This window comes from Pongo abelii, chromosome 6, assembly GCF_028885655.2.
Source record: "Pongo abelii isolate AG06213 chromosome 6, NHGRI_mPonAbe1-v2.0_pri, whole genome shotgun sequence".
Taxonomy (NCBI): Eukaryota; Metazoa; Chordata; class Mammalia; order Primates; family Hominidae; genus Pongo; species Pongo abelii.
Window position 1 is genome coordinate 79113872 of NC_071991.2, and position 26473 is coordinate 79140344.

General features: G+C 38.1%; 1 protein-coding gene across 2 annotated transcripts in view; it reads right to left on the reverse strand.

Moving 5' to 3' along the window:
- Positions 1 to 2947: 2947 nt before the first annotated feature.
- Positions 2948 to 26473, reverse strand: part of SDHAF3 (succinate dehydrogenase complex assembly factor 3) — a 61389-nt gene continuing 37863 nt past the window's right edge. The window contains exon 2 of one of the 2 annotated variants that reach the window (XM_002818232.6): positions 2948 to 3701. In XM_002818232.6, the coding sequence (XP_002818278.1) occupies positions 3498 to 3701 (204 nt within the window). In that variant the 3' untranslated portion in view covers positions 2948 to 3497. The remainder of the gene's footprint in view (positions 3702 to 26473) is intronic. The other variant, XM_063726075.1, reaches the window with a different exon arrangement.

Below are 26473 nucleotides of genomic sequence, written 5' to 3' on the forward strand. Positions count from 1 at the left end.
TGGAGGTTCTTAAAAAAACTAAAAATAGAGCTAGCATATGATCCAGCAATCCCATTGATGGATACAGACGACAAATAAGAAAAGTCAGTATACTAAAGAGATATCTGCACTCTCAAATTGCAGCATTCTTCACAATAGCCAAGTTATGGAATCAGCCTAAGTGTCCATCAACAGATGAATGGATAAAGAAAATGTGGTATACAATAGAGTACTATTCAGTTATAAAAAAGAATGAGATCCTGTCATTTGCAACATGGATGGAACTGGAGGTCAGTATGTTAAGTGAAATAAGGAATGAATAATACCTAGTATTTCACAGCACAAGGTGACTATAGTCAATAATTGTACATAAGTATAACTGGATTGTTTATAACACAAAAGATAAATGTTTGAGGGGATGGACAGCCCATGTTCCATGTGATTATTACATACTGCATGCCTGTATTAAAATTATCTCATGTACCCTATAAATACATACATCTATGTACCCACAAAAATTAAAAATTTAAAAATGAGATTTAGGTTGGTGTTAGTGATTTAAGAGTAGAGCTAATATTTGAAGCAACAGATGTGTAACGTGAGAGTCCTGAGGATGAAATCCCACAGAACATCGTATTTTTAAAAGTGGGGGTGGGGAGGAGAAAATTTATAATCTGAAGAAGTAGGCAGTATAAAAAGCAGAAGTGTTTTAAAAGCAGAAGAGAGTAATACTATCAAATCTGCAACATATCAACCTTACAGTGATTAATATCCCATTGATTTTGGCAAGTGAGTGGTTACCCTGGCTAGAGCAGCAGGTGAAGTAAAAGAAAAAGGAGACATGGAAGGTACTGCTCAGTGGCTGGCTGAAGTGAAGGATCACAGAAACTAGGGAGTCTGTAATGGAAATAAAAGCACTAGTAGAATGACACTGAAGGCACCAAGTAGTCAAAGGACTGATAAGTTTATGTATCAGTTTACTGTTAAAGACCACTCCCTATTTCCCAAACTTTTAGTTCACGAACTTGGTGTCCCAGTAATTGCACAGTGCATCTAGGCAAAACAGCAAACAAAACTTAGTTTTATTAAGTAGTCCAAACAACTTATTTATGCTAAAACAATTTAGCACCCGTTGGACACTATGCAACTTACACTGTAATCATATTGACCAACACTACCTACATTTTCTGTTACTCATCTTCGGTGATATTTGCATTTTTATCACAGCAACCACTAAAAGCCCAGCTTCACAAAGATCTGTCATTTAAAAGAATGTGGCAATATAACTGTAAAACTGAAAATCCTTGCACTAGTAACATGTGTGGTGTCCAGCAAACAAAAACGTGACTGTGATTTCCTCAAAGTTAAAATATCCTGCAGCACCTCTGAGTTCTCTGAGGTGCCCAGGGAATCTCAGTTTATAATTTCAGAACCATAGCCCTATTCCCTATCCTTGCTTTTATTTTTCTCAATAGTACTTATCACCCTACATATTTTATTTTTCTCCTTTAGAATGTGAGTTCCATGGGGGGTAGCAGTAGACTTTTTGTCTTTGATAAGTGCTATATCGCTAGTACCTAGAATGACATCTGGCAAATGCAGGTTTTTAATAAGTATCTGTTGAATGAATTGTGCAGTGGGAGTAAGAAACATTATATTGTTAAGAGACAGATAGTGGCAAAAGCACAGGATATTGAAATTCATAATTTCAGATGCAAAACAGTTCTGAACAGAGTGAAGGTTTAAGTGTAGCCATGGCATGAGTGAGTGGTTGAATCAAAGTGAATAATGCCAGATAAATCTCAGTCTGCTGGATAAGTAAACGACGTAAATACTAAGTCACCAAAATAATGGCAAGATTTGAGGTTAAGTCAAGTCAAGCGCCAACAAACAGAAGGGAAGTATACCCTAAAAGAAAAAAAGCCACAAAGGAACGAGTTCTTAAGCGAGGGTGGCATAGTGATGGGTTGAAAGGGACAATAGGATGGGTCTCTTGTAAAGTGGGAGTTGTGGCCCACTTTACAAGACTACAGGGAAGCAGCGTCTTCAGAAGTATTAGGTTCTATTAAGCATGATGAAAAGGATAATGCTGTAAAGAGTTTGCAGATGTATTTGTTCATGATGAAAGAGGGCTCCTGAATGCACAACTAGATTTTAAACTTCTTGAGGGCAGGAGCTTTGTCTTATCCATTGTTGTATCCCTGAAGCCTGTTTGTTATAATATAGACGGAATAATTATTATCTTTCTCAGTGAGAAAGACCAACAGATCAGACTGACTCAAAAAAAAAAAAAGGATGGAAGAACGGACTAAGGTGGCCCTAGCAGGTATATACAAAGAGAGAACACATGAGACACCAACCCAGAGAAAACGTGTATCAGTTTCTAAAGAGATGACATAAATTGCAAGTGCATCTAAAAAAATGATCATTTCAGAATCTTGGAGTAAGCCTCCCTAACTAACTGTCTTAGTCTCTTTGGGCTGCTATAACAAATTACCATAAACTGGGTGGCTTATAAATAGAAATCTGTTTCTCATGTTTTGGAGACTGCAAAGTACAAGATCAGGGCACCAGCAGATTCAGTGTCTCATGAGGGGCCACTTTCTGCTTTAACATCTTCTCACTGTATCCTCATATGGTAGAAGGGGTAAGAGATCTCCCTGGGGCTTTTTTTTTTTTTATAAGGGCACTAATCCCATTCATGAGGGCTCTACCACCTAATAAATAGTATCACACTGGGAATCAGGTTTCAATAACTAAAGATACAAGTCATTTAGCATAATATTTTTTAAAATCCACATTTTATGTTGTAAATGGGGTTACCGTTTTTTAAATTTGAGATCTTAGGAAAGTTTCTTATACTTAAGTTGATTTGTAATGTCCTCAACTATTAGTTGATAAATGAGAGTCTCAAGGTAGCTACACATTATTTCAGGGGTTGTTATTAACAAACACTGGAGGAAACATATTATACTTTGTATAGTTTATTATACAAATAGTGAATTTTAAAGTTTCTCCCTAACCTTTCATTGTGAATGAACAGTGATGCAGGGAGAAGAGACATTCAGAAGAAAAATCATGTATGTATTATTAAAGTAGAAGTGATAAAATGTTCAGAATGACAATGTATTTAAAAAATAACCTTGTTGGAATTGTACATCTATCATTATCACAACATACTTATTTGATGAAGCTAAAGAAAAGCCAGAAGGCTAATATGGCTGGATGAGAATAGCATTTTAAAACGTTTTCAGCAAAATTCTAGAAATTTGTCCATTTTAGATCCATTATTTTCTGTTTAGTTCCAAAACTGAATTTCATACAAGTGCTATTATTCCAATAGTTTTTTCAATTGTCACTAGTGATCTTGATCCATATATTGCATCATAATATCCAAAATAAAAGAGTATTTCATTAATAACAGGTGTTTTCAAAGCTTAAATATATTTCAAAAACCAACGACAGTTAAAGTAGGGGTTCTAAATTTTTGCATGTCTTATTAAGCTTTGTTGTACAGACTAAAATTTTGGTTTCGTAGACTCAGAAATACTAAATTGCCTATTGGGTTTTGTGGCTTCTTGCATCAGCTCCTGCAACTGTCCAATTTGTTCATCACGGAAGTCATTAAGTTTTTCTTCTGGGAGGAAGGTGCCAAAACATGCTTTTCCAGCTGAATTTTGTCTGTTTTCGTTAGCTTGTTGCGATAACACTGTTGCATACACCTAAAAAGATAAAGAATGAAGGTTATAGATGTAAAGTTTTAATATTTAACATTAGAGGACTTGAATTCTAATTCTGAGTCACCTATTTTTTCCTCATCACTAAATGCAGAAGCATTTGGTTAAGGAGACATAAATATAGTTGTGAAGATACAATTCATTGATAATGTCATGTATATCTATTTTTAGCACTTTAAGCGTTTTAATCAACTTTTTAGCAAAATTTTTAACCTGGATATAAGTAAAGAGTGGTGAGTCCCTGGATGGGCTTAAGAAGCATGCATAAACCACCTCAAACCATATGCAAAATTGTATTTACACAAGTATGGACATCATTTATGGGGCCATAGCTTTCAATGGATTCTCAAACAGGAACCATGGGTCTTTTTTCCCCCAACTTTTATTTTAAACCTGCACATGTATCCCCTAGATACAAGGGGTACATGCGCAGGTTTGTTAGATGGGAATAACTGCATGATGCTCAAGTTTAGGTACAGATCCTGTCACCCAGGGAGTAAGCACAGTACCCAACAGGTAGTTTTTCAACCCATACCTCCCTCCAGTAGTCCATGCTGTCAGTTGTTCCCAGTTTACATCCATGTGTGCTCAATGTTTAGCTCCCACTTAAAATTTTATTTTTCTGTTCCTATGCTAATTTGCCTAGGATCATGGCATCTATGTTGCTGCAAAGGACATGCTTTCATCCTATTTATGGCAGCATAGTATTCCACGGTGACATGTAACACATCTTCAAGTGAGTCTAAGTTCACTCCTATGTCTTCAATTACAATTTTACTAGAGAAAAACTTCTTAAACCTTTAAGCCTTCAATATTTAACAACCATCTGTGTCAAGAAAAACTTTTTCATGTTCTAATTTTGCTCTTATTAAGTACATTCAGCCTAATAATATTCCAACTATCCCCATCTGTACAAGTGCCACTGTTTTGAAACAGACTCACTCTAAAATTAATCTTTTAAGCAGACAAAGTACCAAAGTATTTTAGTTCATGAAGTTAAAGTGAATGAACTGACTAACTCTGGATAATGCTGCTACCTGATCTGGCTTGAGATATATAAATTGCTTGTAATTGCTGGAATGGCAGCATTGCCAGAGCAACTTTAATTCCAAACATTCCAAACCTATGGAGAAAATATTTTTTCCATGATTTACAGAAATCCACTTATTAAGATGAAAACACTTCAAGTTTTATCAATTCCACTTCCATATGCTTCAGGGCAGGCAGGGTTTTTCAACCTTGGCACTATTTTGTGTGTGTAGGGTGGGTAGGGGTGGGAAGGGGTCAGTGAGAGTCTGCATTGTAGGATGTTTAGCAGCATCTCTTGTCTCTGACCACCAGATGGCAGTAACACCCCTCTCCCAATCTTGATAATCTAAAATGTCTCCAAACACTGCCAAAGGTTTCCTGGCAAGGCAAAAATCACCCTACCATCCTAAAGAAACTTTCAAACATGTGAACAAGTACCATGCACAAGAATGTTGATTGTTAAAGCAAAAAAAAAAAAAAAAAAAAAGGAAATAATTGTACTTCAATAGGAGAAAAGTCAAATACACTGAAATTTACTCAGATGATAATAAAAAGAAGTCACAACAAATAAGCTACAAGTCTATGTATCAACATGGATGAAACTCCAAAAAATAAAATCTAAAAAGCAGGCTTTAAGAAATTATTCATTTGCAAAAATGGACAACTAAGGAGCTCTAAATAGCAAAAACAGAGGACTCACAACTCCCAATTTCAAAACTTAACTAGAAAGCTACATTAAACAAAACTGTGGTACTGGCATTAGAATAGATATATAACACTAATAGAATGCGGAGTCCAGAAGTAAATCCTTACACATATAGCCAATTGATTTTTTATAAAGATGTCAAATCCATTCAGTGGAGGAAAGAATAATCTAGTCAACAACTGCTGCTGGGAAAACTGAATTTCCACATGCAAGAGTGAAGTTAGACACCCCATCTTCTACCATATACAAAAATTAACTCAAAGTGAATCAAAGACCTAAATATAAGAGCTAAAATCATGAGAATCCTAGAAGAAAATATATAGGTAAATCTTTATGACCTTTGATTTGGCAATAGGTTCTTAGATATGACACCAAAAGCCCAAGCAACAACAACAAAAATAGATAAACTGGACAGTATCAAAATTAAATACTTCTGTGCATCAAAGGACACTTAATAGTAAAAAGACAAACTACAGAATGAGAAAAAATTTGCAAATCATATCTGAAAAGGGTTTATTATCCAGAATATATAAAGCACCACAACTAAAAGACAAATAGCCCAATTTAAAAATGGGTAAAGCACATGAATAGACATTTCTCCAAAGATATACAGATGGCCAAGCACATGAAAAGATGATCAAAATCATTCGCCATTAGAAAAATGTAAATCAAAACCACAATGAGATGCCACTTCACCCTAAGATGTCTACTGTAATAATTTTTTAAACCCCAGAAAAATAACAGTTGGAATAAACTAGAATCCTCATACACTGATAATGAGAATATAAAATGGTATAGCCACTGCAGAAAAGATTGGCAGTTCCTCAGAAAGTTAAACACAGAATTACCATATGATCCAGCAAATGCACTCATAGGTATATACCAAAATAACTGAGAACAGGAACTCAAACACATACTTGTATACACAATAGATGACATTTGGAAAATAACCTAGATGTCCACTAGCAAGCAGATAAAATAAACAAAATTTGGTATACACATAAAATGGAATATTTATCACCCTTAAAAGGAATGAAGTTCTGATCCATACTACAACATGGATAAACCTTGAAAACATTATGCTAAGAAGCTAAACATAAAAAGACATGTTGTATGATTCCACTTACATGAAATATCTAGAATAGGAAAATTTATAGACAGAAAGAATAGAGAATACTAAGGGCTGGGAGGAGGTAAGAGAGGGTGTTATTTTTTAATGGCCACCGAGTTTCCATCTGGGTGAGGAAAAATCTAGAATAATGTCTCTACAATGTATCATTTACAGTGTCCAGGAAAAAAATTAAAAATTATTACAAACACAATGAAGAGGCAATCAATGGAGACCAGTGCCTGAGATTATTCAGACATTAGAATAAGCAGAGATAGATTTTAAAGCAGGTACTATAAATGTTAAGTATGCAAAAGAAAACACGGTCATCATATATGGGGCAGATAAATCTCAGCAGAGAATGAGGAATTATAAGAACCAAATAAATTCTAGAACTCAAAAATGCACTATCTGGAATTTTTTAAATGTCACTTAATAGTAGACTGGAGATGAAGGGAAGATTCATGAACTTGAAAATACAGCAATAGAAATTATCCAGTTTTAAACAGAACAAAACTATTAAAAAAATGAGTAAAAGATCAGTGATCTGTGAAACAATGCCAAAAAATTTACCACAAGTTTAAGTGGAATCCAAGAAAAGAGGTATTTTCTGCCTTAGCAGAAAAATAAATTTTAATGGGTATCTTATTTTTTTTTTTTTGAGACGGAGTCTCGCTCTGTCGCCCAGGCTGGAGTGCAGTGGCGCGATCTCGGCTCACTGCAAGCTCTGCCTCCCGGGTTCACACAATTCTCCTGCCTCAGCCTCCCCAGCAGCTGGGACTACAGGTGCCCGCCATCACGCCCAGGTAAATTTTTTGTATTTTTAGTAGAGATGGGGTTTCACTGTGTTAGCCAGGATGGTCTCAATCTCCTGACCTCATGATCCACCCGCCTTGGCCTCCCAAAGTGCTGGGATTACAGGCCTGAGCTACTGTGCCTGGCTGGATATCTTATTTTTATACAGTTTTATGAATTTTAATGAATATTTTAAGGAAAAATAAATTCAAGAAGCTTAGCAAGTTCCAAGCAGAATACAAAATACTATACCTAAGTATATGATCGTTAAATTGTTGAAAAATAAAGCAAAAATCTTTTTTAAAAGTTTAAAAATATATATATATCATTTACAAATAAAATATATATATATCATTTACAAATATATGCAAATGTATAAAACATAAAAACAAGCATGGAAACAACCAACATCAGGATCCTGATTACCTCTGAGGAATAAGAAGGGGGAATGGAATTTTAGCTGTACCTTTTATTTACTTTAAAAAAGTGAACTAAATATTTCAAAATATTATTTGTTAAATCTGAGTGGTGAATACATAACTTTCCCATTTTTGAAAATTTTCATAACTTTGTGTATAATTTCAGAGAACATTTCAGTTAGGGTATAATTTATAATAATGGGAATAATGTTTCTTATGGAAAGTAGAAACACATTTCATGTGTGAGAAATGATCAATGAATGAACATCTTGGGTAGAAAGACTCACGAAAAGGAAACAAAAAAAAACCCAACCTTTCCCCCATACACCACCCATTACCGATTAGTCTTTGACTCCATGTACTTGCAACAGCATTCCCTTCCTGGCAAGAGAGAAAAATGGCCAAAATAAAAATAACTTCAGGACCACAATTTGGAGGTTTCCAGCTATAGGAAGAAGCAACAGTAAAATGTGAATTTACGACTAAGTCACCCTGCAAAGCATATGTACCTGGAGGGAAGAGACTCAGAACAGAAAAATACTACACTACACATTAACTAACAGCATCCTTTGGTTTCAAACTATTATGCTGGCTTCTAAGAATAAAGCTATCCCAAAAGTTAGAAGATTCCTATGATTGCTCTCTTGAACCAAAGAGAATGTGCAGTGCTTCCTCAGGGTAAGTTAAGCAGCTGCTTCAAGTAACAGAAAGCTGTCGGAGAGACACTTTTGAGTATGGTGAGAGCAGGTGCACTGGGCTGAATGGTGTCCCCAAAAGATGTCAAGTCCTAATCTCTGAAACTGTGTTACCTTATATGTATATTATACGTTTTGCAAGTGTGATTAAGGATTCTGAGATGAGATCATCCTGATGGTCCTGAAAATATGGTCACAAGTATTCTTAGAGTGGATGAGAGAAATTAGGCATACAGAGGAGAATGTGATATGAAGAAAAAATAAGTTTGGAGTGATATGGCCGTAATTCAAGGGACTCCTGGATCCACCAGAAGCTGAAAGATGTGGATTTCTTCCCTAGAGCCTCTCACTCTTTAATTAGGCCTCTCCAGAATACACTACCATTGTTTTAAGTCAGGCTGTGGTTATTTATTACAGCAGACACAGGAAATTAATACAGCAGTGAACTACAGAAACACAGTCTTAAAGTCTCCTAGTAGAAAAAAAACTAACCTTCATGCTATACTGTTTCCCACTAGAGTTTTTGAAAAAGCAGAGAAGCTGTAGTACCAGTTTGTCAGTGATGGAACAATTAAATATTATGAGGCCAGCTGTGCCTTCACTGTACTCTCTAATTCTCTACCTGTATATTAAACTTGCTTATAGTCTGAATCAAATTGATACTACTAAATTACTGGTATGGTCAAGCACACTGGCTCACACCTGTAATCCCAGAGCTTTGGGAGGCCGAGGCAAGAGGACTGCTTAGTTTTTAGTAAATCAAATATCACACATTCTCACTTGTAAGTGGCAGCTAAATGATGAGAACTCATGAACACAAAGAGGGGAACAACAGACACCTACATAAGGGTGGAAGAAGGAACAGAAAAGATAACTATTGGATATTGGGCTTAATGACTAGGTGATGAACTAATCTGTAAAACAAACCCCCGTGACACAAGTTTACCCATGCAACAAACCTTCACATGTACCCCCAAACGTAAAATTAAAATCTAAAAAAGTGTCAGTTTAATAACATTAAGAAAACAAATTATAAATTAACTTAAATTACTTAAATTTTAGAACTCATTTATCTATTATACAGATGTTTTTAAAGAATAGAAATGAACTATATTAGATTTCTTCTTACCAGTATTTAGAATCAAACTAAATAAACCATTTCAAGGAATAACATAGAGAAACAACCAGATATTACGTGCCTTCTGATATTAGTACATATTACCAAAACAACAACAAAAAATACACCTAATAAGCCGCTACATCTAATTATCAATTTACAGGAAACACAAGAGACCTAAGTGTTAAACATCACCATGGGAATGCAATCAGCATGATTCAGACTATGAAAAACTACATAACAATGCCAGTCTCAGAAGTAATAAAGGAAAAATAGCAACTTTACAGTGAAGAAAGCTGAAAGATACCACCTCAATGGAATGATCAAGGTAAACATCACCAGTAACAAGTCACACTGCCCTCATGTACCTCCCTATAATTAGGCACTGAGAGGATTTATCACCTCGGTGGTATTCTTCCCAATAATGCACAACCTCAATCTAATCATAAGAAAACATCAGATAAAGTTCAATTAAGGGACACTCTATAAAATAACTGATCAGTACCTTTCAAAAGTTTTAAGGCCATCAATGACAAGGAAAAAGGAAGGAAGGAACTATTACAGATTAGAGGAAACTAACGAGCTCTGATGACTAAATGTGATGTAGGATCTTGCATCAGACCCTGGAACAGAAAGAAAAAATTCCTATAAAAGCTGGTGAAACTGAATATACTCTGTAGTTTAATTAATAATATAATATTGCATCAATGTTAGTTTCTTAGTTTCTATAATAGTACTATAGTTATGTAGGCTATTAACAGGGGAAGTAGCTGCAGAAAGGTATAGGGAACCTGTACTATCTTTGCAACTCTCTTCTGTAACTCTAAAATTAACTCAAAGAGCTAAACAAAAGAATTTTAGATTTAACAGGTGTATCAACTAATTATAATACATTTATTTATTTCTTATTTGAACAAAAATGCTCCCAGTGGCTCATGCCTATAATCCCAGCATTTTGGGAGGCTGAGCTGAGTGGATCACTTGAGGTCAGGAGTTCGAGACCAGCCTGGCCAACATGGTGAAACCCTGTCTCTAATAAAAATACAAAACTTAGCCGGTGTGGTGGCATATGCCTGTAATCCCAGCTACTCAGAAGGCTGAGGCAGGAGAATTGCTTAAAACCAGGAGTCGGAGGTTGCAGTGAGCCAAGATTGTGCCACTGCACTCCAGCCTGGCGACATAGCAAGACTCTGTCTTTAAAAAACAAAAAAACAAAAAAACAGCTGCTAACAAAAAGAATCAGGAAATTTTAAAAACTGACTGGATGTTTGGTATTAAGAATTATTTCAGCCAGGTGCAGTGGCTCACGCCTGTAATCCCAGCACTTTGGGAGGCAGAGGTGGGCAGATCATGAGGTCAGGAGATTGAGATCATCCTGGCTAACACAGTGAAACCTCTCTACTAAAAATACAAAAAATTAGCCGGGCGCAGTGGTGGGAGCCTGTAGTCCCAGCTACTCGGGAGGCTGAGGCAGGAGACTGGCATCAACCTGGGAGGCGGAGCTTGCAGTAAGCCGAGATCGCGCCACTGCACTCCAGCCTGGGTGAGAGAGAAACTCTCACCTCAAAAAAAAAAAAAAAAAAATTCTAATTTTGGAGGTGACATAATAGTATGGTCATGACTTTAAAGAGTCTACATTAAAATATCTAAGAAAAATTTTATGTTTGTGATTTAAAAATCTGGGAGAAAGAGAAATAAGTGGGGGTACAGATGAAACCTGATTGGCCATGAGTTGACAACTGTTGAAGTCGAGTGATAGGTACACGGTGGTTCATTATATTTTCTCTACATTTTATATGGTTGAGATTTCTCTAAATTTAAAAAATGCATATATACACATGCATACACACATTCATATATAACTTAAAATTAGAAACATTCAACTAAAACTATTTCAATAAACTTCTCACTTTCAACTATGGGTTTGAAATTTCTTCTCAACAAAGCTTCCCAGATACTGGTGCAGTCCACAGCCTGTTAGGAAGCAGGCAAGCATTACCACCTGAGCTCTACCTCCTGTCAGGTCAGCAGTGGCATTAGATTCTTACAGGAGCATGAACCCTATTGTGAACTGCCTATGCAAAGTATCTAGGTTATGTGCACCTCATGAAAATATAATGCTTGATGATCTGAGCTTGATGATCTGAGATGGAGCCATTTCATCCCAAAACCATCCCCTACAACCTGCAGAAAAATTGTCTTCCACGAAACCAATCCCCAAAAAGGGACCGCTTACAGTTCTTTGATAAAGCCTTGATTTACCAGTAGTTTTTCTTCTGTTTCTAGAAATATTTCTTAAACATCTTATTACAATAATTTTTTACAATATACATTTATAAAATCCAAGTAAGACATACCAAAATCATTTTTAAATAGGTTTCACAGTAATTTCCTCATCAAAACAGTGGCATTTCAGAACTGTCACTTTAGCACATAGCTGGTGAACCTTTATTTAATAATTCACTTTGTGTACCATTAATATTTTTATTTATAATGTAAATCATTGAAATTCCCCACAGGCTAGAACCAAAGTGGCATAAAATTCCTTATATAACTGACATACAAAAATTTAAACAAATCTGGGCCACAATTTAAGATTCCAATAATGAACAGTGTTGGAAGAAGAGAATTGGATTTGAATATGGAAAGGTGATGAGTCACAGAAAGACAAGAACCAAGAAAACAATGGATTTCGGAGAGTTGAGGACTCTGAGTAACAGAACTATGAAGGCAGAAAAGCTACTGGACCCATTCATCCCTTAAAAAATACATGCATATAGAAAGAGGTATAAGGATTGGTCACATTAACTATAGTTCATCTAGACTACAAAAGAGCATGCAATAGTTAAAAAGAACAAGGTCAAACATGTACTGACATGAAAAGCTTCCCAAGTAAAATAATCAACTTGCAAAATATCATGGATATATGCCATTTGAATAATGCTTCAAAACATGTACAAATTTAAACAGAGGCTGAAAGGATGGCCAGAAACTTTTGAAGAGTAGTTTTTCATGTTGTTCTGAACACCTCAACTCTGTACTGTTTTGATATATCATAATAAATATTATTTAAGTAACTAAATGAAAGGGAAAGAAAGGAAGGAATAGCTATAGGAAAAATTTGGGGATAAGGAAATTATAGCTCCAGTATTTCATTTGTCCTTAACAGCAGAGATCAAAGCAATTTTGCAGATTGTAATTAATGTAATTTGAACACAAGCTTTAAAAAAGAAAATCTAAGTTCTCATTATTTTGTTTAATCACATATCTAGTATTTGCTCATCTGTGTTTTCTAAAACAAAATTCCAACTAAATGGCCCCAAAGTAATAATGATATATGAAAATCCAAACTGTCAAGCTCTGTAAATAAAGATAATTAGTTGCCTCACAAAAGGCTATTCTTATTTAGAAAAGCATGTAGCATAGGTCTCCTTTAATACTAAAACCAAATGGTTTAAAACATTTTATGAAAATAGCATTATTAAGGTACTCATCAACTGTATAGAGTTCAAGAAAATACCAAACTATATGGCATCTGTCCCATTAAAAACTAGACTTTTTAAATATTTTATATACAAAGAATTTCCTCAATAGCATAAAAAAAGATTTTAGGTTAAATCATAAAAATGCTGTCACAATCAGAATTAGTCTGATGCCTTTCTTTTGAATTACAAAAATTATAAATTCCCTTTAAAATAGGCATTAATTGTGCTACTATTCTCACAACTTCCTGGATAGCTAAAATGACAGTAATTTTTTATAGTTTTGAAAAATTATTTGTATTCTTCAATGTAAAACCCAAAGGAAAGCCAACTATTATCTAGGAAAGAAAAAGGTAACTTCCCCCCAAATTTATTCAATTATTGTAAGATACTCTTTAGCAACACTGAACCAACAAACCTAAGTTAGGAGCATTTGGTCAAGCCTTCCCTAGAGAACTTATTAAAAATATCATGCCTCCTAGAGGAGCAAAAACAAAAAATACCCCTCTCCACAAGAAACCTGAAAGTTACCTGAATTACAATAACTAAATTCAAAGACACTTTGGGGATTTGAAGCACATCTGCCCAAGTCATTAATACAGAATATATTACAGAAAAAAAAAAAGAACCTATGTTGGCAATGATAATAAATTTGGTTTCTTGGGCTCATTCTGACGAGGTTTTATGATTTTCAAGTCAAAGATGATAGGTTATACATGCTATTTCTTAGCCCACAAACACTTGTAATATATAACACTTTGATATACAGAGTGCAAAGAATAGAAAGTAACACTAGTGTCACTAACAAGTGAATTTCTCAGGTGGCCATGAAGCTTAGCCTCTGTGAAGTCAAATTCCCCAGGTTCCTCTGTAAACCAAACTCAAGATTCACCTGTGACTCCCAGAGATGAGCAAAAGAAGGTGTTAGTTGTGACACAGCACAGGAAAGATAAAAAGAAAAAAAAGCAAGAACATAGAAAGTTCTTGGCTAAGGAAGTAGTAAGGAAATGTTATAGAAAACCTAGTTCACAAATATTCTTTACATTTGTCTACTATAAACTCTATGTCCATGATATTGGACACTTACAAATCAAATGTCATAATGTCAGAAATGAGAAGTCAGCACAGAAAATAAGCACATTCTTGTTTATGAAATTCATCCAAAAGTTCCCAGAAACAATAATAGCATTGTACTTAAGGTAATATTACACAACTTATTTTACTTCATCTAAAAATGTATTCATAAAACTAATTTTAAAAATACATTTTCCTGATCATTTAGGTGAATGGACTATTTGTACATTTTATGTTTTAAAACCTTTACTTTATTCTTTAGTAATATTAGAATACAGTGAGGCACAAGGAAACTTTCTGGAGTAATACATTTTGGTTACCTTGAATGTGGTGACAGTTTCATGGGTGTATACATATTTCAAAACTCACCCAAGTATACACATTAATATGTGAGGTTCACTGTGCACCAATGACACCACAGTAAAGCTGTTACGTTCAAAAAACAAATGAACTAGCCAAATCCTTACTTTACTCACTTATACCTCAGTGGAGGTGAGGATGGGTTCTAGCAAAGTAGCAAGAAAATAAGTTTAACTGTAATACCTAAGGATGACAATGATCCAGTTAGATAAGAATGTATATACACTACTGATTTAAAAATTGATGGGGAACAAAAAACAGCTTATAAAGCTAATATACAAAACTTAAAAAAAGCTTTTGAAAAAATTCTTCCAAATATTTTACTATCAATATTAATCATCAAAAACAACTAAATTGTAATAGTTAAGAAAATAGAACAAAAAAGTTCACTCCTAGACATTAAAAACATAGAGTTCAAAACTATAATTTTATTTTTCTTTTTTTACATTTTTTATAATCAGGCTTTATCTTTTCACTCTACAGAAAAACTGCATTTAGCAATAGATTTTTAACTACCTGTTCATCTGTAATGTAGGTTAATTCTATATTTAAAAAAAATTATATAAACTAAAGGACATGATGCATTCAAATTCTATTTTGATGTAATCTGTTTAGAAAATCCCCAATTTATTGAGAAAATAAAATTAGTACATTTTATAACAAAGTATTTACATTATAGCTGTCACCAAAAAAATGTATAGCAATCTGCATAATTCTTACTCTCCAAAGGAATCTATTATAACATCAAGTGAGTTACAGCAAATCAAATATTTTAAAAATTATATTTGATATATATTGAAATTGACAGTACTTCCACAGTTCAATTTGGGGTAATACTGATCCAAAACAGATGATCATGATATTAATACTTTTTTATTTTTGAGACAGTTTCGCTCTTGTTGCCCAGGCTGGAGTGCAGCGCTGCGATCTTAGCTCACTACGTTCAAGTGATCCTCCTGCCTCAGCCTCCCAAGTACCTGGGATTACAGGCACCCGCCACCATGCCCAGCTAACTTTTGTATTTTTAGTAGAGGCAGGGTTTCAACATGTTGGCCAGGCTGGTCTTGAACTCCTGACCTCAAGTGATCCGTCTGCCTCCCAAAGTGCTGGGATTACAGGCGTGAGCCACCGCACCCAGCCCTAAAAGGCAAGTTTTAACAGAAAATTTAAATATATTCTAATGTCTTACAAGTTATCTTCTGCATGTTATTCTAATTAACCAAATGAAAGAGTGTAGCATTATCACAATCACATTTCACGTTACCCAGAGTCTACATATCTGTAATCAAACTAAAATATCAAACAAATAAGACAGCTTACTCACTAAAGGAAAATATAAGAATAAGTATATAAAAAGTGAACAGGATATTTATTTATAGGCTAAAAGAAGAGGGAACAAAAATTAGTTAAGTAACATAATAAAAAATGTAAAAGGCATGAAGAAAACACAAAAGCCAAGTGTATGAAACCTCTCACCTTGGAGTCAACACCTATCCCAATTACACCCCCGGTTAGCAGGAAGAAGTTAGAGCAGTTGTCACACTTTTTCCATCTTCATTAGCCCACATCCTAAGACTAAGGTGTTATAAAACCCAAAGGAAGGGATTGAAACCATCATTGCAAAATTATAACTGATACAGTGAAAGAGATCTGACCTAACCAACTCTATCTTGCTTCTCACGTCCAAGCCGTCCTTATTCATTCCTGGGCACAGGTTGAATTAACTTTGGGAGAATTTAGTTTACAGTTTGAAAGAAAGGTAACACATCTTTCCCAAAACAACCCCCTTCTTGCCTGGGAACTAGACTGCTGTTGTAGGACTAACAAATTAGCCAAAAGATTATGATTTCAGACTCATGCAGCTGGAGGCTACAAGATTCTGACCCTCCCCCAACTTGCTCCTGGGGATAATATCACTATTGTGAAACTTAAGATTGATGCAGGATTTTTTGCTCTAAGCTTAGTTCAGCTAAATCCAGGTTCTTGTCTCATGACCAGGAAAAATTAGGCACGTGAACACGTTGAAGGGTGATGAGGGCAGAATTCGTTAGGCAAACAGAGGGGGTCCCGCCAGCAAGCTCCCACCTCACAGACTGAATACCAGGGCTCCCACACATAAGCTGAAGAGACCAGGCTCCTCCCCCCTGCATAAAGCATGAATTCCTGGTGGCTCCACCCCATTCCCCCCAGTGCATGTGGGCCTCTAGTTCACTGTGGGCATGCCCAGGCAAGACCCTGTGCAGGTATTCCCTTATCTGCACAAAAACATCCAGTGTAAACACTTGTGGGTGGATCAGAGATTCGCCAGGGACCCTTCCTTATCTACCTAGGCATTTGTCTGCCTCCTGCCACTATCATGATCAGTGCTTGTTTTGCAGCCCCTGCACTTGGATCAGCTGGCACCACCCAGATCGATAAACTGGCTCATCTGATCTGTGGGCCCCCTACCCAGTGCAAGAGGATAGCTTCAACTGTATGATTTTATCTCTGACCCCACCAATCGGCACTCCAGACTCACTGTCCCCCACCCACCAAATTTTCCTTAAAAACCCTGATCCCAAATGCTTGGACAGATTGATTTGAATAATAATAAACTCATCTCCTGTACAGCTGACTATGTGTGAATTACTCTTTCTCTATGGCAATTCCCGTCTTGATAAATTGGCTCTGTCTAGGCAGCAGGCCTGGTGAACACACTGGGTAGTGTATTAGTCTGTTCTCACACTTCTCTATTAAAAAAACTATCTGAGACTGGGTAATTTTTGAAGAAGAGAGGTTTAATTGACTCATAGTTTGGTAGCCTTAACAGGAAACATGAATGGGAGGCCTCAGGAAATGTACAATCATAGCAGAAGATGAACAAAAAGCGAGCACCTTTTTCACATAGCAGCAGGAGAGAGAGAGAGCCAAGGGGGGAAGTGCTACACACTTTTAAACCATCAGATCTTGTGAGAACTATCATGAGAACAGCAAGGGGGAAAATCTGCCCCTATAATCCAGTCACCTCCCACCAGGCCCCTCCTCCAATTCAACATGAGATTTGGGTGGGGCCACACATCCAAACCATATCAGGTGGTTACATGTAAATCCACCCTAACACACTCCTCTTTAAATGCCTTGGCATGAAAAGAAAAAAAAAATCACTGAAAGTTGAAAAATTTTATCAAGCATTGTCAAGAAAGAAAGTGCCTAGATCAGTCAAATTAGTATTTTGATGCCCTGAGCGACACACTATAGTGGAAAAAGTACATAAAATCCATTTCAAGTTTAGTCATAAAGTCCATTATGCATTGTTCTATGCTGAATGAATAACTTTTAGAAGGCAATTATTATTTCTACTATTCTATAAGGTCCTTCATCTGGCTCCTTATTTCACCAGCATCATTACAAACTACGTATAATTCCTGTAAACCAAAAATAAAATTCTAAGCCCCCCGCCAACTAACTGGTCCCTTCTCTTGGCCAAAGGCATTTTTAAGTAAACCTGAAATATTAGTTCAGGCCATGATGGGAAAGGGTGGTCAGACATGCCTGATCATACCTTCTTCCCTTTGGAATTCAGGCACAGCTGACAAGCATTAACATTAAAACAGAAACCTTAAAACTAACAGAACAGACTCTAAGTCTTATAATCTGTTCTCTCCAAAAGCTGCTATCAGGAGACTTCATCTGCATAACAAGAACCTTCCTCTCCACAACCCTTTATCTTAACCCAGACACTCCCTTTTATTAATTTCAGGTCTTTAAACTCTTTCAACCAATTGCCCATCAGAAAATCTTTGAATGCCCCTATGACCTGGAACTCCCACCACCCCCAATTTGAGTTCTCCCCGCTTTCCAGACTGAACCAATGTATATCTTACATGTATTTACTGATGTCTTCTGTCCCCTAAAATGTATAAAGCCAAGCTGTTGCCCAGCCATCTGGGGCATATGATGTCAGGACCTCCTGAGGCTGTGTCATGAGCATGTCCTTAACTTTGACAAAAAACTACTAAATTAATTGGTTGAGACTAGTCTCAGATAGTTTCTGGTTTACACTCCCAAATATTCTATACCCATCCATGCATCAGCAGCCATATATTCTCTCTATTTGGAATGTCCTTATTTACTTCATGGAACAAGATGTCAAGACTCAGTTCAAATGTCATATTGTTGAGGGCACCTGTACCCCTGCCCCAGGTTTGCCTCTATGCTCCCCTGGCAATGTGTACACAGTTTTTTTATAGCAGACTTCTTACTGTTGATGTTGGCAGCAAAGTCCTCAAGACACAGGATCATGCCAAGACACCCACATTCCTTCACTGTCTAGCAATACCAGGCATTGAAATACATTTATTAAAGAAAAAAGGAAGAGAATAAAATGTGTAAACTGGGCTGACCAGCTAAAACCTGTATTCACAATTTACCTGACAAATTTTGTTTTACAAGGCAAACTGCCAATTTAGCCTTGCAGTCTACATATTAACCTCTTCAATTTCACAAAAACACATAGAACTTAAACAAATTTGAATGGATGAGCTTGCAAATCTAAATATCAGAATTCAGACCGAGGTTTATCCCAAGAAAATGAGGATACTCAGTGAGGATTAGTATAAACATGATTATTTGGAGGTGTTTCTCCTTTACACCATTTTACAAAATCTCACCTAGTCATTTAAATTCTTCAATCACAAAAAAAGTATTATTAAAAAGGCAGCAAAGTCCCTTTAATCCCACATTTGAAAGTCAAATGTTGATTTTCAAATAAATACCCATAAAAAACATGCTAATGGAATGCTAACTGGTAACCAAAATTAAAAAAAGCAAAAAAAAAAAAAAAAAAAAAAAAAAAGAAGGAAAATCCTTTGAGATACCTTACTTGATCTGATCTGAAGTCAAGAAATTTTATTTATTTATTTATTTATTTATTTATTTTTGAGACGGAGTCTCGCTCTGTTGCCCAGACTGGAGTGCAGCGGCACAATCGTGGCTCACTGCAAGCTGCGCCTCCTGGGTTCATCCATTCTCCTGCCTCAGCCTCCCGAGTAGCTGAGACTACAGGTGCCCACCACCACACCCAGATAATTTTTTTGTATTTTTTTTTAGTAGAGATGGGGTTTCACCATGTTAGCCAGGATGGTCTCCATCTCCTGACCTCATGAGCCACCTGCCTCAGCCTCCCAAAGTGCTGGGGGTTTAATCTTTTAAAGAATGAGTTATATTCAAAGAACTCCAAGCTATTGTTTTCCATTACAATTTTGTCACAGCCATAACACATCATTTCAAACTATGTTCCCTAATAAGTTTATCTTGCCATCTTTCCTATAGTTTCAGTTCACTATGTAATTTTGTTTATATAATAATATATTGCTTCAGTATGATGCAAATTATGAGAAATTATGTTAGTCTATCATCCCTCCATCCTCACATTGGTAGATCAGTTTCACTTCAAATCTCCACCACTAGTTATTCACTGTGTGTGTGATGAATTAACGCAACTCAAGATGACTTGGGGCATAAATGTCACAGCTATATAAAAGAACTATGAACCGGCCAGGCGCGGTGGCTCACGCCTGTAATCCCAGCACTTTGGGAGGCTGACAGGGGTGGATCACCTAGGATCAGGAGTTCAAGACCAGCCTGATCAACATGGAGAAACCTGTCTCTACTAAAAATACAAAATTAGCCAGGCGTGGTGGCACACACCTATAATCTCAGTTACTCAAGAGGTAGAGGCAGGAGAATCGCTTTAATCCGGGAGGCGGAGGTTGTGGTGAGCCGAGATTGCGCCATTGCACTCCAGCCTGGGCAACGAGAGTGAAACTCCGTCAAAAAAACAAACAAACAAAAAAAAAACTATGAACCAATACTCCTTTAGAGATAATAATTACCTTGCCACCATACAATCTGTTAAATAAGCAGGAGGCCATTAGCCTGAGACTGTCCTAAGTAACAAACTGCAAGCTAATTTTGTAATGAATAGCCAGTTTCAACCAATCACAAACAGTCAATCTTTAACCAATCATAAGCAGCTAATGAGAGGTGACAGTGTGCTGGCAGTCCTCACAGCCCTTGCTCACTCTCGGGGCCTCCTCTGCCTGGGCTCCCACTTTGGTGGCACTTGAGGAGCCCTTCAGCCCACCATTGCACTGTGGGAGCCCCTTTCTGGGCTGGCCAAGGCCAGAGCCGGCTCCCTCAGCTTGCAGGGAGGTATGGAGGGAGAGGAGTGAGCAAGAACCTGGGCTGCAGGCGGCGCTTGCGGGCAAGCTGGAGTTCCGGGAGGGCGTGGGCTTGGCGGGCCCGCACTCGGAGCAGCTGGCCGGCCCTGCCGCCCCAGGCAATGAGGGGCTTAGCACCCGGGCCAGCGGCTGCGGAGGCTGTACTGGGTCCCCCAGCAGTGCCAGCCCACCGGCGCTGCGCACGATTTCTCACCAGGCCTTAGCTGCCTTCCCGCGGGGCAGGGCTCAGGACCTGCAGCCCACCATGCCTGAGCCTCCCACCCCGTCCATGGACTCCTGTGCCACCCGAGCCTCCCCGACGAGTGCCACCCCCTGGCTCCACGGCGCCCAGTCTCATCGACCACCCAAGGGCTGAGGAGTGTGGGTGCACGGTGCGGGACTGGCAGGCAGCCCCACCTGCAGCCCCAGTGGGGGATCCACTGGGTGAAGCCAGCTGGGCTCCTGAGTCTGGTGGGGACGTGGAGAATCTTTATGTCTAGCTCAGGGATTGTAAATACACCAATCGGCACTCTGTATCTAGCTCAAGGTTTGTAAACACACCAATCAGCACCCTGTGCCTAGCTCAGGGTTTGTGAATACACCAGTCGACACTCTGTATCTAGCTCCTCTGGTGGGGCCTTGGAGAACCTTTGTGTTGACGCTCTGTATCTAGCTAATCTGGTGGGGAGGAGGAGAACCTTTGTGTCTAACTCAGGGATTGTAAATGCACCAATCGGCCCTGTCAAACAGATGTCAAAACAGACCACTCGGCTCTACCAATCTGCAGGATGTGGGTGGGGCCAGATAAGAGAATAAAAGCAGGCTGCCTGAGCCAGCAGTGGCAACAGGCTCAGGTCCCCTTCCACGCTGTGGAAGCTTTGTTCTTTCGCGCTTTGCAATAAATCTTGCTACTGCTCACTCTTTGGGTCCATACTGCTTTTATGAGCTGTAACACTCACCGCAAAGGTCTGGAGCTTCACTCCTGAAGCTAGCGAGACCACGAGCCCACCGGGAGGAACAAACAACTCCAGACACGCCGCCTTAAGAGCTGTAACACTCACCGCAAAGGTCTGCAGCTTCACTCCTGAGCCAGCGAGACCAGGAACCCACCACAAGGAAGAAACTCCAAACATATCCAAACATCAGAAGGAACAAACTCCGGACACGCCGCCTTTAAGAACTGTAACACTCACTGCGAGGGTCCGCGGCTTCATTCTTGAAGTCAGTGAGACCAAGAACCCACCAATTCCGGACACACTAACATGCCACCATGCCCAAATACTTCCTGTGTCCGTGTATCCATCTGAATATCTGAACATGGGACTTAAGACTTAGTTTTATAAAATGACTGCCTCTGGAAAGCAAACACACAAAAATGGGGAAGGAATGAGACACGGCAACGATGCTTTTAATACTTTGATACTACCTGATTTTTGAGACTATGTAAACATAAAACAAAAAAAATTAAAAAGAATGCTTGATGATTATGTCTTTTGGGAGGTAGGATAGGAGTTCTGAACTAGGCCCCATTTTGCCAGGGTCTTATTCCCTGCTTCATACATTTCTAACCTGCCTTCACCTCCTGAAGTGAAGTCTTTCTTCTGGTTTTCTTGGTTCATCCTTATCTCTGCTGTTTAAATTTCTAAGAGAGAAATAAGTCAGTATCAGCATTACCTGGATTTTGTTAGAAATGCACATTCTCAGGTTTTGTCTGAGATCTACTGAATGAGAGAACAGGATTGGGAGGCCAGGAATCTGTGTTATAAGAAGCTCTCCAGATTTTTCTGGTGTAACTTAAAATTTGAGAACTACTCCTACAATGGTTTAACATTCTTCTTTTCCTGATGTCTTCCACAAAGGCTACATCCTCTCAATTTCCACACAAACACCTACAACAGTGCACAACCCACACAGAAGATACAGTCTATGTAAAATAAATACCATAAATGCCTGGGGGAAAAGGGGGCAATTATCATAAACACTACTCTTTACTCTGCTCTCAAATACCATGAATTTCTAGATGTTTAATAATAAATCTGAAATGTTTTAAGTGGTTAATGAAAAGTAATAATATGGAAGGGATGTCCCTGAGTCCTTTTCAACAAATAAGAATCACTCTCTTTCTTACGTGCAAGTTAAAGACATCTATCTTAACACTAAAAAGACGGGTGTACTTACAATACCACTCACTTTTGACCACTTTGATTCATGTTCTCTTAATTCTTAAAATCAAATAAAACCACAGAAGGCTTTCTGTGGCACATGTCCATGAATACTAATAAATCAAAACAAAGCTTCTAAGGATTATTGTTACATCTTTTTTTAAATCAAATAATTTTAAATCAAAACTTTTAAAATCAGATTTACAACAGCCCAGGAAGATGGGGAGAAACCAGCGGAAAAAGGCTGAAAATTGCAAAAACCGGAAAGCTTCTTCTCTTCCAAAGGATCACAACTCCTCGCCAGCAAGGGAACAAAATTGGATGGAGAATGAGTTTCACCAATCAGAAATAGGCTTCAGAAGGTGGGTAATAACAAACTCCTCTGAGCTAAAGGAACATGTTCTAACCCAATGCAAGGAAGCTAAGAACTTTGAAAAAAGGTTGGATGAATTGCTAACTAGAATACCCAGTTTAGAGAAGAACATAAATGACCTGATGGAGCTGAAAAACACAGCACGAGAACTTCGTGAAACGTACACAGGTATCAACAGCTGAATCGATCAAGCAGAATAAGGGATATCAGAGACTGAAGATCAATTTAATGAAATACAGTCAGAAGACAAGATTAGACAAAAAAAAATAAAAAGGAACAAACAAAGCCTCCAAGAAATATGGGACTATGTGAAAATATCAAATCTACGTTTGGTATACCTGAAAGTGATGGGGAGAATGGAACCAACTTGGAAAACACTCTTCAGGATATTATCCAGGAGAACTTCGCCAACCAAGCAAGACAGGTCAACATTCAAATTCAGGAAATACAGAGACCACCACAAAGATACATCTCAAGAAGAACAATCCCAAGACACATAATTGTCAGATCCACCAAGGTTGAAATGAAGGAAAAAATGTTCAGGGCAGTCAGAGAGAAAGGTAAGGTTACCTACAAAGGGAAGCCTATGAGACGAACAGCAGATCTCTCTGCGGAAACCCTACAAGCCAGAAGACAGTAAGGGCCAATATTCAACATTCTTAAAGAAAAGAGGCCGGGCCGGACACGGTGGCTGACGCCTGTAAATCCCAGCACTTTGTGAGGCTGAGGCGATAGGATCACGAGGTCAGGAGATTGAGACCATCCCGGCTAACACGGTGAAACTCCGTCTCTACTAAAAATACAAAAAATCAGCTGGGCCTGGTGGCGCTTGCCTGTAGTCTCAGCTACTCAGGAGGGTGAGGCAGGAGAATTGCTTGAACCCGGGAGGCGGAGGTTGCAGTGAGCTGAGATGGCACCACCGCACTCCAGCCTGGGTGACAGAGTGAGACTCCGTCTCAAAAAAAAAAAAGAGGCCAGGCGCAGTGGCTCGTGCCTGTGATATCCCAGCACTTTGGGAGGCTGAGGTGGGCGAGGAGATCGAGACTCTCCTGGCCAACATGGTGAAACCTCGTCTCTACTAAAATATAAAAAAACAGCCAGGCATGGTGGCACGTGACTATAATCCCAGCTACTTAGGAGGCTGAGGCAGGGGAATCGCTTGAACCCGGGAGGCGGAGGTTGCAGTGACCTGAGATCGTGCCACTGCATTCCAGCCTGGCAACAGAGCAAGACTGTGTCTCAAAAAAAAAAAAAAAAAAAAAAGAATTTTCAACCCAAAATTTCATATACAGCCAAACTAAGCTTCGTAAGTGGAGGAGAAATAAAATCCTTACAGACAACCAAATGCTGAGAGATTTTGTCACCACCAGGCCTGCTTTACAAGAGCTCCCAAAGGAAGCACTAAACATGGAAAGGAACAATTGGTACCAGTCACTGCAAAAACATACCAAATTGTAAAGAACATCAACACTATGAAGAAACTGAATCAACTAATGGGCAAAATAACCAGCTAGCGTAATAATGACAGGATCAAATTCACACATAAATATATTAACCTCAAATGTTAATGGGCTAAATGGCCCAGTTAAAAGACACAGACGGGCAAATTGGATAAAGAGTCAAGACCCATCATTGTGCTGTATTCAGGAAATCTATCTCACGTGCAAAGACACACACAAGCTCAAAATAAAGGGATGGAAGAATATTTACCAAGGAAATGGAAAGCAAAAAAAAGCAGGAGTTGCAATCTTAATCTCTTATAAAACAGACTATAGGCCGGGCGCAGTGGCTCATGCCTGTTATCCTAGCACTTTGGGAGGCTGAGGCAGGCAGATCACAAGGTCAGGAGTTCAAGACCAGCCTGGCCAACAGGGTGAAACCCTGTCTCTACTAAAAACACAAAATTTAGCTGGGCATGGTGGCGGGTGCCTGTAATCCTGGCTACTCGGGAGGCTGAGGCAGGAGAATCACTTGAAACCGGAAGGCTGAGGTTGCAGTGAGCTGAGATTTCACTGCACTAAAAATTAAAAAAAAAAAAAAAAGACTTTAAACCAACAAAGGTCAAAAGAGACAAAGAAGGGCATTTACATAATGGTAAAGGGATCAATGCAGCAAGAATAGCTATCTTAAATATATATGCACCCAATTACAGGAGCACCCAAATTCATAAAGCAAGTTCTCAAGAGACCTACAAAGAGACTTAGACTCCCACACAATAGTAGTGGGCGACTTTAACACCCCACTGTCAATACTGGACAGATAAATGAAACAGAAAATTGACAAAGATATTCAGGAGTTGAACTCAGCTCTGCACCAAGAGGATATAATAAACATCTACAGAACTCTCCACCCCGAATCAACAGAATATACATTCTTCACAGCACCTCATCGCAATTATTCTAAAATTGACCACATAATTGGAAGTAAAACACTCCTCAGTAAATGCGAAAGAATGGAAATCGTAACAAACAGTCTCTCAGACCACAGTGCAATCAAATTAGAACTCAGGATTAAGAAACTCACTCAAAACCGCACAACTACATGGAAACTGAACAACTTGCTCCTGAATGACTACTGGGTAAATAACAAAATGAAGGCGGAAATAAATATGTTCTTCAAAACCAATGAGAACGAAGACACAATGTACCAGAATCTTTGGAACACATTTAAAGCAGTGTGTAGAGGGAAATTTATGGCACTAAATGCCCACAAGAGAAAGCAGGAAAGATCTAAAATTGACACCCTATTATCAAAATTAAAAGAGCTAGAGAAGCAAGAGCAAACAAATTCAAAAGCTAGCAGAAGATAATAACTAAGATCAGAGCAGAAATGAAGGAGATAGAGACACAAAAACTCTTCAAAAAAAATCAGTGAAGCCAGGAGCTGGTTTTTTTGAAAAGATCAACGAAACAGATCACTAGCCAGACTACTAAAGAAGAAAAGGTAAAAGAATCAAATAGGTGCAATAAAAAATGATAAAAGGGATATCACCACTGATCCCACAGAAATACAAACTACCATCAGCGAATACTATAAACACCTCTACACAAATAAACTAGAAAATCTAGAAGAAATGGATACATTCCTGGACACACCCACCCTCCCAAGTTTAAACCAGGAAGAAGTCAAATCCCTGAATAGACCAGTAACAACTTCTGAAATTGAGGCAGTTATTAATAGCCTACCAACCAAAAAAAGTCCAGGACCAGACAGATTCACAGTCTAATTCTACCAGAG